This window comes from Arvicanthis niloticus, chromosome 8 (genome assembly GCF_011762505.2).
Source record: "Arvicanthis niloticus isolate mArvNil1 chromosome 8, mArvNil1.pat.X, whole genome shotgun sequence".
Classification (NCBI taxonomy): Eukaryota; Metazoa; Chordata; class Mammalia; order Rodentia; family Muridae; genus Arvicanthis; species Arvicanthis niloticus.
Window position 1 is genome coordinate 14,254,924 of NC_047665.1, and position 10,009 is coordinate 14,264,932.

At 54.6% G+C, this 10,009-nt stretch overlaps 1 protein-coding gene and 1 long non-coding RNA gene across 2 annotated transcripts; both read right to left on the reverse strand.

Moving 5' to 3' along the window:
* Ninj1 (ninjurin 1) lies at window positions 1-9,118 on the reverse strand. The gene is made up of 4 exons (XM_034509575.2): window positions 8,954-9,118; window positions 2,518-2,746; window positions 1,231-1,394; window positions 1-657 (listed from the first exon to the last, which is right to left on the reverse strand). Exons 1-3 carry the CDS (start codon window positions 9,026-9,028, stop codon window positions 1,240-1,242), a joined length of 459 nt encoding a protein of 152 aa, XP_034365466.1. The 5' UTR covers window positions 9,029-9,118; the 3' UTR covers window positions 1-657; window positions 1,231-1,239.
* LOC143443264 (uncharacterized) lies at window positions 2,791-8,947 on the reverse strand. Its single transcript, XR_013112076.1, has 2 exons — window positions 8,734-8,947; window positions 2,791-2,939 (listed from the first exon to the last, which is right to left on the reverse strand). It is a non-coding gene; the product is annotated as an uncharacterized LOC143443264 (long non-coding RNA).
* Window positions 9,119-10,009: the final 891 nt, after the last annotated feature.

Genomic DNA, 10,009 nt, shown 5'->3' on the forward strand with positions numbered 1-10,009 from the left:
GAAGCACATAAGCTTTATTGTCATTCCTGATTAGAAAAGTGGGGCCTGAACCCCTGAGTTGGGGGCTGGGGCTCTTCCCAGGTCACTACTGGTAGAAGGTACCAGCAGGACCTGCAGCCCCCACGGGCATGGCTACCTCTTGATGGCTGCCGAGCCCAGGCACTGAGGCTGGAGCCAGTGGCCGCTACTGGAGCCAGCAGGTACTGATGGCTGTCCAAGGTCCCTGGGTAGAGAAACATCAAAGGCAGCAGTCTCCAGGGTGACCTGTGCAGGCTCCATGAAAGTAGAATCACTGGTGTATCAGCAGAGGGAGGGGCATATCCTGGTCCTTCTGGAATGTCCTGAGACAGAGGCCAGTGCTGGCCCCTTGTCAAGTCCAATCATGGATTTGCTGCATGTCCTTGGGTGGGCAGTGATCGTTCTCTGGGCTTGGGTTTCTGTGGAACTGTCCAGTTCTGATCCTCATGGCCCTGTATCCGGTTCCCACATGCCTTGGGTGGCTGCCCACATAGCAGTCATAGTTGGATAAAGTCCATTCCTAACCATGGTCCAGACCATGGGCCACTTTGGGTTCTGCCTACAGGAGAGGGATGCCTTGTGGATACAGCAGTTGCAGGGGTCTGGACTTGAGCTTCAGGTCAGGTACCCTTAAGGTCTCTGGAAAGATGAAAAGAGAGAAAGGCATGAATGTTGCTAGGCCAGCTAACGGTGCCCCAGTGGAGGGGTGCCGAGTTCATGCTAGTGACCAGCTGGTGGGCATCAGGGCCACTCAGCCTAGAGTGTAAGGATCTGTCCACCATGGACCAGGTGCTGCAGCCCTTTCCACTCTGAAGACAGTATTTCTGGGTATATGTCAGGACTTAAAGGACATGCCCATAATGGTGACAAGAACCACAAGTGACCATGACCACTGGCCTGGCAAACCTATTACTCCAGCTGTCGGCAGCAGCAGAGCATGCAGTCAGCAAGAACTTGAAGCCTCTGGAGACAGCTCTGGAGACACCCATGAAGACAGGCCAGGGAGACAGGGACTATGTTCCCACAGGCCCTAGGACCCTCTTCCTGGCCAGATGACTTACACGCTCAGGGAGCATCAAGGACTGCATTCGGGTGATTAATAAGTAGCCTGGTCATGCCTTATGTGAGGGACATCCAGCCCAGAACCCACCACACCTACAAGCCTCCCATGGTGGTGGCAGCAGAGGGTCTCAGCCTCCTCTGAAGACTCACCTGAGTATTCTACTGCCGGGGCGCCACGTCCACTACAGGCTTCTGGACCCCGAAGGCCGTGATGAAGATGTTGACCACCACGATGATGAAAACTAGTCCCGTGGCCAGGTTGTTAAGGAAGTCCAGCTTGGCGTGCTTGGCCGGGTTGTTGAGGTCATACTTGACTGTGGGTGAGAGGGGCAGATGCTGCTCAGGGAAGCCTGTCCAGGGAGCATTGAGTGTAGAGGACAGGGCTCTTGGCCATAGTTAGGGTTTTGTTCCCCATTTGAAAAAAATGCTAAAATTAGGCACAGATGTCCCCTCCTTTTTATATTGGCCACTTTCTCCATGAGGAAAAGAAGCCCAGGCAGGTTAGGTCCTGACATGTCACTTCTAGATGCCAGCCAGGCCAGGTTTTGCTTTCAAAGGCAAAAGCACGGAACTCCTCCTGAGGCTCACTTTGCAGACCCTCCAATCTACCTTAGGCTCTGCTAGTATACCCATTTCACAGGTACTGACCCTGAGATCCTAGGACATCCCTCATTAGTCTCAGGTCACATTGCCAGAGAGTCAATGTGGGGACCTTGCTATTTCTGATGACATCTTCTGCTCTGGACAGGCACCAAGGTTGCCCTGGCAACCCCAGCCCACCTTCCTATCAGCTATAAATCCATGCCTATGGTCACCTGTGGGTCATCTCCTAAGGGGACAATCAGTGATTAGGTTTGGGAATTAGTGGTTATACTCTACATGTTCAATTTTCATTCAGAACCAGAAAAAAGAGTTGGACCAGGTCCAAGATCATCTTCTGGGTCCAGAGTCATCTTAGATCCAGAACCCCTGACTCTTCATCCTCCATTCCAGAGTCCCCTCCTAACTCCCAAGACATCACATCTCCCTGCAGCCCTGCCTCTTCTTCTTGATTCCTAGGTAAGGATCTCTTTGTCTCCTGTGTAACTTGGCTGCTGGTTACTGGACACGGGCAGCAGTGAGCTGCCTGAGGTGGTCTGGGAAGGGAGGACTGGCTGGCAGTAGCTATCTTATGGATAGCTTATCTTAGGGAGCCACAGGGACCTAAGGGAGCAGGTACCCAATTCCCCGCTCCCCTGTACTACCCGACCTTCCAGACCCAGAGGACCCTAACCTCACTCTGCTTTCAAAGAGCAGGGCCACATGTGGGGAGCCACAGCTTGGACCATAAGCCTGACTACCTGAGGGCCAAGAGTCTGAGGTAGAACCACCGCTCCACCCACCACCATACTTCTCCCTACCCATCCCTGGGGCGGTGGAAGCAGCCGCGGGCCCTACCCAGGAAGATGAGCAGCACACCCACTCCGATCTGCAGCACGAGAGAGATGGAGATGAGCACCACAAGGGGCACGAAGAAGGCGAAGTCATTGCCCTGCTCCACCACGGCCTTCAGCTGGGACGCATTGGCCATGAGCAGCGCGATGTCCAGCATGCTCTCCGCAGCGCTCTTCTTGTTGGCGTAATGGTTTACATTGATGGGTCGGTTCCTCAAACCCCAGCGGGGCGGCTGTGGGGAGCAAGGTGGTCAGCAGAACGGGGTCAACTTGGGGCTCTGGGGCGAGCTACAGGAAGAGGTCAGGACAGGGTTCCGACCCTCCCTGGGGCTGCAGGGAGTTGCCAGAGCCCCTGTAGGTAGGGCTTCTGTTGCACCAACCCTGACAAATAATCATGATCCAAAGGAAATGTCCTGGAGTAAAGTTCTGTAGAAAAGGAAACCAGAATGCCAACCTTAGCATACACATACACTGGTCTCCAGCAGGGAAAGCCCAGGACCCGCACTGTCCTGTGCAGCAGGTACTCATCTTGGCTTCCCCTCCCCCAGGGTCTAGGTTCCTGCAGGTACCAGGAAGAGAAATGAGGTGGGAGTAGACAGGCCCCTGAATACTGGCTCTGGCCTGAACTCACCCTTCCTGGGCTGAGCCCAAAAGTCTGGTCAATCCTGCCTTGGTTCGCCTCCCAGCCTCAGCCTTGCGCCGCTCAATGGGACCCCACACACATACAACACCCTCAGCTTCAGCATCACCCTATGGCATGGCTTAGTCACCTTTTTTAGCTACAGCTACTCAAGATTATGTGGCACCAAGGGCACACAGCAGGTGCTCAACAGATGCACCACCATCCTGCATGCAGTAGAATAGAATGTGTATCTCCTGATGTCTCATAGTAATAAAAGAGATAGTTCTGAGTTTCTTTGAGGATAGGCATCTCTTGGTGGTATTCTCCTTTAGAGCTAGATCCAGCCGCTGCCCCTCCCTGGCGGCCATTTCCCAGGTCACCTCCCATCTCTCTTACATGGCCAGTCACAAGGAGCCCTATAGATCTTTCTCTACCCTCGGGGGCTTCCCCTTCCAGATAACTCCATGCTCCAAGGTTCTCCCTAGAGGACCCTGTCTCCAGGATACCGCCCTTGATTCCCCTGGTAGGACCTGGTCCTCTCCTGTCATGAGAGGTCATCTCTCTGCCTGGCCTGCTTCATTCTAAGGTACCTTTAAATGGCTGGCTTCCTCTTTTTCACTGAGCCAGTCGGCAGTCTCAAGCTGCCCTGGTCGGGCCCCTTCTCAGCTACCTATGAAAATCTCACCAAACCTAGGCTTAGCCCTTTGTCCACTGGTGCCTTGAGCCATTGAGCCCTGCACTGTAGCCTCCAGGGAATGGGTATGGAGCTAAAAGAGGTGGCCAGGGCCTGCTGTTGGCAGCCAGCCACCTGGAGCCACCCTGAGAGATCCTGTTTCTAGACTCATGAAAGATGCAGGGACTGGGGGCAGTGCTGTAGGGCTGTAGGGCAGGCATCCACTGTGCTCAAGTGACTATTTTCTACAGGCCAGAAAGTCTAAAGCAGGTGCCACTGAACTGACAGAGTGTATATCATTAACCTGAACTTTCTTCTGAAGTCATGTGTTCACGAAGGCAGGCAGTGTGGATAATGGAAGGCACAGGTGGGCTCTGCTACGTGAACCTGAGCTAAAACATACAAACCTTTCAAAGTAAGCTGCACTTTGAATAGCAAGCTCACTTGGGTCAAAATTCTTACTCAGGAGCATGTTCCATGTGTGTGTGGGGTGGGGTGGGGTGTGGCATTTGTATATAATTTCATGTGTATATGCAGTTGTATGTATTGTAGAAGTTTACAGGTACATGGATGCACACAAGTATGCATATGTGCTCAAAGTACTGTATATGCATACCCGTGTGTCACATAACACATACATATAACTCACAAGCACATGCAGATTAACAGGCCTACATATATACACACGCAAACACAGAAAGCAGAACTTTTGGTAGCTTAGTTGGCGGAGCAGAGGTCTGCAATGGACGGAATGAGACCACAAGGCTAAGCTTTGCTGGCCGCTGGGCAGCAGGAAGAATTCCTTTTGGTTTTGGACCATTTAAAGGCTTCCTGACCACATGGTCACAAGGAAGAGCAACATTAATGAACTGCCTCACATCCCTACCCTCACCCACTGCTCTCAGCATCTAGTCACCACCCCATGCCCCTGCTGAGCTCTCTCCCTTAAGGAGCAAGAGGCTCTCTATACTGTAAGCTCCTCTCAAAGCCACACAGCAAGTAGGCAGGGTCAGGCCACAATGTGAACTTACGCTTTGGGGCTCGGGGCCCTGACATCCGAGACTCTGAAGGGACTGAGATCCCAGGGTGCTCTCTGTCTCTATTTCAGGACAGCTTCTTGCTTAGCCTCAGTGTCCTTACTAAGACACAGAGCTTATGGAGTTAATACCCTGAGGTGGCTCAGAGTCCTTGGAACCAACAAAGGCTACAACCCATCAGCCACCTGCTTACCTTTTATCTGCCTCAGGCTGAGGGACAGCCCCAAAGGCAAAGCAGGCTGGCTATTAAATGGTGTTAAACTCTACCCCTCCACAGCCTGGCTCTGTGTCCCCACACGCTCCTGTCTCCCCTCCTTTGTATCTGAGGTTGCCCTCTGGGAAACTGTCTGAAACTGAAGAATAGAACATACTACTCTACCAGGGATCAGTAGACAGGGACTCAGGGGGCCTTGCAGGATACCTCCAGGGTCTGATCCTGAGCCATGCAGGTGACTGCCCCACAGGCCTCTCCTGGGATGCACAGTAGTGTGGATCCAAGACTCTCTGGGCCACCCAATCACAGATCCTGTGGGCCTAACTAGCTGCCAGATCACGCTAGGAAACTCTTCCAGGTCTGTGCCAGTGACCTGGGCAGATCAGGGAGAAAATACCCTGGTTAATATGTACCAGGGCAGGCGGGAATTCCCTGAAACCTACCAGCAGCAACTGGGAACTGGCGTGAAGTGGGCTATTTTCCTCTAAAAACCAGGAAGGACCATCGTGGGTTAGTTAGCCCTTACGGGGAGCTGCATTTATGAGGGCCTCTTCTTAAGGCCTAGGGTCACCTGACTGGCTATGGCTGAGGTGGGAGGGGAGTGAATACCTAAGAGCTGGCTTAGTCATAGCACACTGGTGATCTGTGCCCATCAGCTTGACCCACAGAGCGGTGCTATCCTTCACAAACACACTCCGCCATTCCCAATCTCAGTACACCAATGGCCATCAAGATGACTGCTTATCAGTAAAAAGACAGGAAAACACGGGACTTTACAAAGCGGGCTCGGTGGCTATGACCTGTGGGAACACACTACATCAAGTGGCAGGGCCAGAATGTTCCTTTACTCTCAGTGTCTGGCTCTCCCCCAGTGACATAACTCCACTCACTGAGCAATACCAGCACAGACAAAGACAGATACACGGAAAAGAAAGGCCAAGCCTGGCACAGGTCTTCCATTAGCCAAAATATTGTCCTAGGTAACCCAGAGGTCCGAGTCTAGATAAATCCTGGATGACCCCAGCCTGGACTGCTCAGAGGCCCTGTCAAACACCAGTAGACAGACAGTGGGGGTTACTATGGTACAGACAGCAGCTGCATGTCCATCCCTAAGCTAGATCCGGCAGAATGCCACCTGTGCCAGCCTTCTGTGCCCCAGCCTACATTGCCCATGCCCTGGGAGCCCAAGAAGCAAGACAGAAGTTTCTCCTGATTTCACACATGTATTCCCAGCAGGAAACCCCAGTGTGACAGCAGGAAGCATGGAAGGCGGGGTCCCCACAGCAGCTGGGCCTCGGGCTGGGCAGACTCACTTCCTGTGGGTCAGAACTGACCAGGAGTAACCCAGAGGCCCACTAGGGTGGCCTTTAGAACTTGGCTAAGATCCTGACTGTCCCAGAATCTGCTAGGTAAGCAGAAAGGAGGAAAAGAGGAAGCTTCTCCTGGCAGCCAACTGAGGCCAGGCAGAGGGAAGGCCAGTGTGCGGGACATAATGCCAGGACCTAGAGACCTGAGATGTGGCCACAGCTACCTCAGTCCACATTCAGTGAGGGGCAAGAAAGCAGGGCAGGTGCCACAGAGTTATGGCCCAGTTCCATCTCAGCCACCTCCCTCAGGCAGTGTCTAACGTGAAGCTGCCCCAGCGTCATGGCATGAGCATGGCATTTCCACATTAAACTGGTGTTGTTTCTCAGCTGCCAGGCAGAAGTGAGCTAACTCACAAAAGCTGTGAACACTAACGGGTCCTTTAGGTAGTCGGCTCTGGGACACCTAACATCTGGAAGGTCCTGGGCAGAGCTTCCCCAGTGTTACACATGACAGGAACCAATCAGGGCAGCTCCGCTGGGCCTCAACTACCTGGGAGGTAGTGACACCCCTTTTTCCAGGGTTCCCTTGGGTTCTCATCCTGGGGACAGTGTTGTCCTTCCCAAACTTCTACAGATGTCACCATGGAGACATGGAGTGTCTCCATAGCTAGCACCGCCACGCACTGCACTCTGTCCACGAGCATTTCCTTTACGTCAGCCATATAGTTTTTACTTAGCAGAAGCACTTACTGTGCCACTTCATAGATGATAAACTGAGGCACAGAATGCTGACATGACATGCCTTAGAAAGTTGGAGGTAGGATCCTGAGGGTGGACAGGGGGACTGGACATCGAGCAGCCTTCATGGTTAGCCACACCTCAGAGAAGCATCCTGTCCCCAGTGACTCTAGAGAAAACCTCCCACCCAATCCTGTATGTTCTCAGTAATCAGCCTCTGGTCTCCACTTGTACTGTTTCCTCTGCCTAGGTGCTCTTCCACTCACACCAGAGGGCCAGATCTGTCCCTCCGGTAAGCCAATGCAAACAACCCCACCACATGGGGAGCCTTTCCTGACCCCTATGCTCCCTACCAACCACCAAGGCAGGCAGGCAACCCTGAGTACGCGTGAGAAGCCAATGTAATTGATTTCATTCTCCCACCTGGCTCTTCAAAGAAATGGTGGGGGGGAATCTCTCTCTCTTTCTTGTTCCCAGAGCCAAGACAGTGATTCCTGAGCAAGCCAACCCAATCTCTCCTGTGCTTAGAATTCTCTGGGGAGGCACAGCTTATCCTACTGATGGCATCGCTGAACAGACAGTCCTGAAGAGCAAGGCCACTGGTCAGAGACAGGCAGAGTTCCCCCTTCAAACCAGCTTCTAAACCACTGCTCCACCTGTTCCTGATTTGCATCCCTTGTCCTTCAAGGCAGAGACATCACTTGTTCTTTATCTTAGACCCACATACAAAAGGCCCAGACAGAACTCCCAAAAGGAACTCAGCCAGGGTGTTGCTTCCGGAGTGTTCACACATTTTAGCCCAGGTCTCAGCCGGCACACCTGAACGAGTCCCAAGGCGCTGTCCTGTTTTCTTTTCTCATCCCGGGACAGACGCTTGTGCTCCCACCTCTGGCTCCTCTGGGCCCTCCTCCCTGAACAATCCTGTCCCCACTATACGAACCTGGGCAGAAAGTGTCTAGTCTGATCTATTTTGCACCACAGGGACTTGTGGAAAATCCCAGCCTGGTGCAATTCCCCACCCCCATCCCAGGGGGTGTCGGAAATAGGAGGAATGTCCAAAGTCAACATGTCACCGAGGGACACAGAGCCATGCGGGGTGGTACAAGTGAAGGCTGGGCCCCGGCATGCTCAGGCCCTGCCCTGGAGGTAGACTATGAGGTGAGGGGTCAGGAAGGATGATCCCTCAACATAGGCATCCGACCACTGCTGTGGCCTTGGCAGGCTAGGCAGAGCAAAGTCGAGGCAGGTCCTTACGATCCTAGAATTGGCACCCTGAAGATTGAGAGGGTGGCGTTCTGTTTTTCATAAGCAGGTGACCGCAGCAGGGACATAACCTCGGGTTTCCCCTATCACGGCTGCAGGCGACCGTGTGGTCTCCGTGTGGTGACGTAGCTGTCTGCCTGGTGCTGGCCTCCAACCAGCGGGTGGTGACTCCTCTCCCGCCCACCCCAAGGCACGCAGGAGTAGACAGCCCGGAGGCGCTGGAAGTTGGAGGGTGGTGTGGGAGGCAGGAGAGTCTCGGAGAGCGGGATGCCAGCCTTCTCCACCCGAGGAGTGCTGCCAGCCAGACGCGGGCTCTGCACAGCAGGGCGACGGCAGCAAGCTAGACCGCCCGGGGCCTCTGCCTACCTGCTGTGCTGGCCCCAGACCCGTGGGACCAACACTTGTGCTCGGGATAGGTCAAGCACGAGTTTGCCAGGAAGCAGCGGCCGCCGCCACCACCCCGCAGTGCGGACGCCGCGTGTACCGGGCCCGACGCCCACAGGTACCCACTGCCGAGCCGGGCCCAGAGAGGGCGGCGCCGGCCAAGGTCACACAGCAGCCGGGACAGGCGGTGCTGAGATCTTACCGAGGTGTCAGGGGAACCGGGGGAGCCGGGGCGCAGGTCGCCGTTGAGCTCGTACTCCTCGGTGCCCGACTCCATGGTGCGGCCGCCAGGGCCGCCCAGCACACGGCCTGAGCGCGCCCGCGCCTCCGCCACGGGCTACAGCTGTGCGCCCGCCCCCGGCCCGCCCCGGCCCGCCCGGACACGCCCCCCGCGCGCGGCCGCCTCCAGACTCCGCCTCCACCCGGGGCGGGCCTGGGCCTAGACGCCAGCTGCTGGAATCACTCCTGGCCAAGATAACACATCTCAGACCTTGATGTCCCCAATTCTTAGGCTCCTTCACAATGGCTAGGGCAAGCAGCCCGGCGGCTGTCCTCGCAATGACATCGGGGGTCCCCAGGGACCCCCTCTCAAAGTCGTTAATCAAGAGGGACCCCCTATGAACGTTGAACATGATCGATCACTTGTTTTTTTTTTTTTTTTAAAGTGAGGCCAAGGGCAAGCCCCATGCTTCCCCAAGGTGAGGTTTTTCCCTTGGGGAGAACACGCCCTGAGACTGTAAGTCCCTTCAGGGTAACTCAACAGCAGGAAAAGGTTGTCAACGGCTACTCCAGGCTTTCCACTCCAGGACCCTTAGCTGTTTTGCCTGGAGGATGGAGATACATTTGAGGAAGGGCCTCCTGCGCAGACCAGAGACCGGAGGAAGCAGAAGAGATTGTTAAAGTAGCAGCTTTAGTGTCCAGAAGGAGCTGACATAATAGCCCAACCTCCAAGGGTGTGAGGCGTTGGTTGGCTACTGCAGTCCTTGGCTCAATGGACCGTGTGCCTAGTACCATGTCTTGAGAGCTCTCCTGGCCTAGGAAGCTAGGTAGAGTGTGAAGGTGATGGAGTGTTGTCGTCCAAGGAGACACCAGATGCAGGAGTAAAGGCCAGCTGCTGTTCCTTCTTCCTCCTGACCCTGACCTCACACTCAGGCCTCATGCTTTGCCTAGCCTCAGGAGTGCCACGCCACATTTGAACATTCTCTCCTGGTGTCTCCTAGAGTCTCAGAAGGAGTAAGCTGGCTATGAGACTCTTTGG